This window comes from Gavialis gangeticus, unplaced genomic scaffold (assembly GCF_001723915.1).
Source record: "Gavialis gangeticus isolate Ggan-Ray unplaced genomic scaffold, GavGan_comp1, whole genome shotgun sequence".
NCBI lineage: Eukaryota > Metazoa > Chordata > Crocodylia > Gavialidae > Gavialis > Gavialis gangeticus.
In genome coordinates this window covers 104,710-105,343 of record NW_017728985.1, presented here as the reverse complement: position 1 = coordinate 105,343, position 634 = coordinate 104,710, and the positions used below count along the sequence as shown (strand labels likewise).

The window sequence follows — 634 nt, the reverse complement described above, 5'->3', positions numbered from 1 at the left end:
TTTTTCTCTTCCCATTTTCCAGTATGATGTGTCAGTTCAGCGTAGTTGAAAGTAAAAGCGCGACGTTCCCAACAGAGAAACCGCGCCACCTGCTGGACGACAGTGTCCTGGAGTCCCACAGCCCTGTCCGAAACCACACGCTCAACTCGGTCTTCACCAATGGCATTTCCATAGGTAAGATCAATGTTGCGGGTGAAATATCTGCTCCTGGGTCTCTGTGGCTTCAGAGTGCCCCTCACACTGCAGAAGCTTTTGAGCCAAGACTGGTACTTTTGTGGCAGGCGGTGCAGTAGATTGAACTGCTTCTCAGTTGCACACTCAGCTTCTGTGCAGTGTCTGTCTATCCTCACCCCTCGCGCTGGTTTTGCTAGAGCAGGATGGAGATGGCAGGAGGATGTTCTGCCCTTGGCCAGGCTGTGTATGTCCAACGCTCTTCATCAGCCAAAAGAGGATTAGCCCAAGAGCTGTATTTGCAAAAGGAATGCCCCTACTGCCAAGACCTGCTTAGAAAGTACAGTAAAATTAACAAGTTTTGCTAGCCTTCATTAAAACAAAGTAAGGTTGACTTGGGTCTGTCTTATAATGAAGGCATGATGGGGTAGGAACTAACATCATGTGAGCAAACTGCAGCAAA

General features: G+C 48.6%; 1 protein-coding gene across 1 annotated transcript in view; it reads left to right on the top strand.

Moving 5' to 3' along the window:
- The first annotated feature begins 6 nt into the window (after positions 1–6).
- LOC109295256 (ras-specific guanine nucleotide-releasing factor RalGPS1-like) overlaps positions 7–634 on the top strand; it is a 19,670-nt gene continuing 19,042 nt past the window's right edge. The window contains exon 1 of the mRNA XM_019514015.1: positions 7–174. Coding sequence (XP_019369560.1) covers positions 24–174 — 151 coding nt within the window. The 5' untranslated portion in view covers positions 7–23. The remainder of the gene's footprint in view (positions 175–634) is intronic.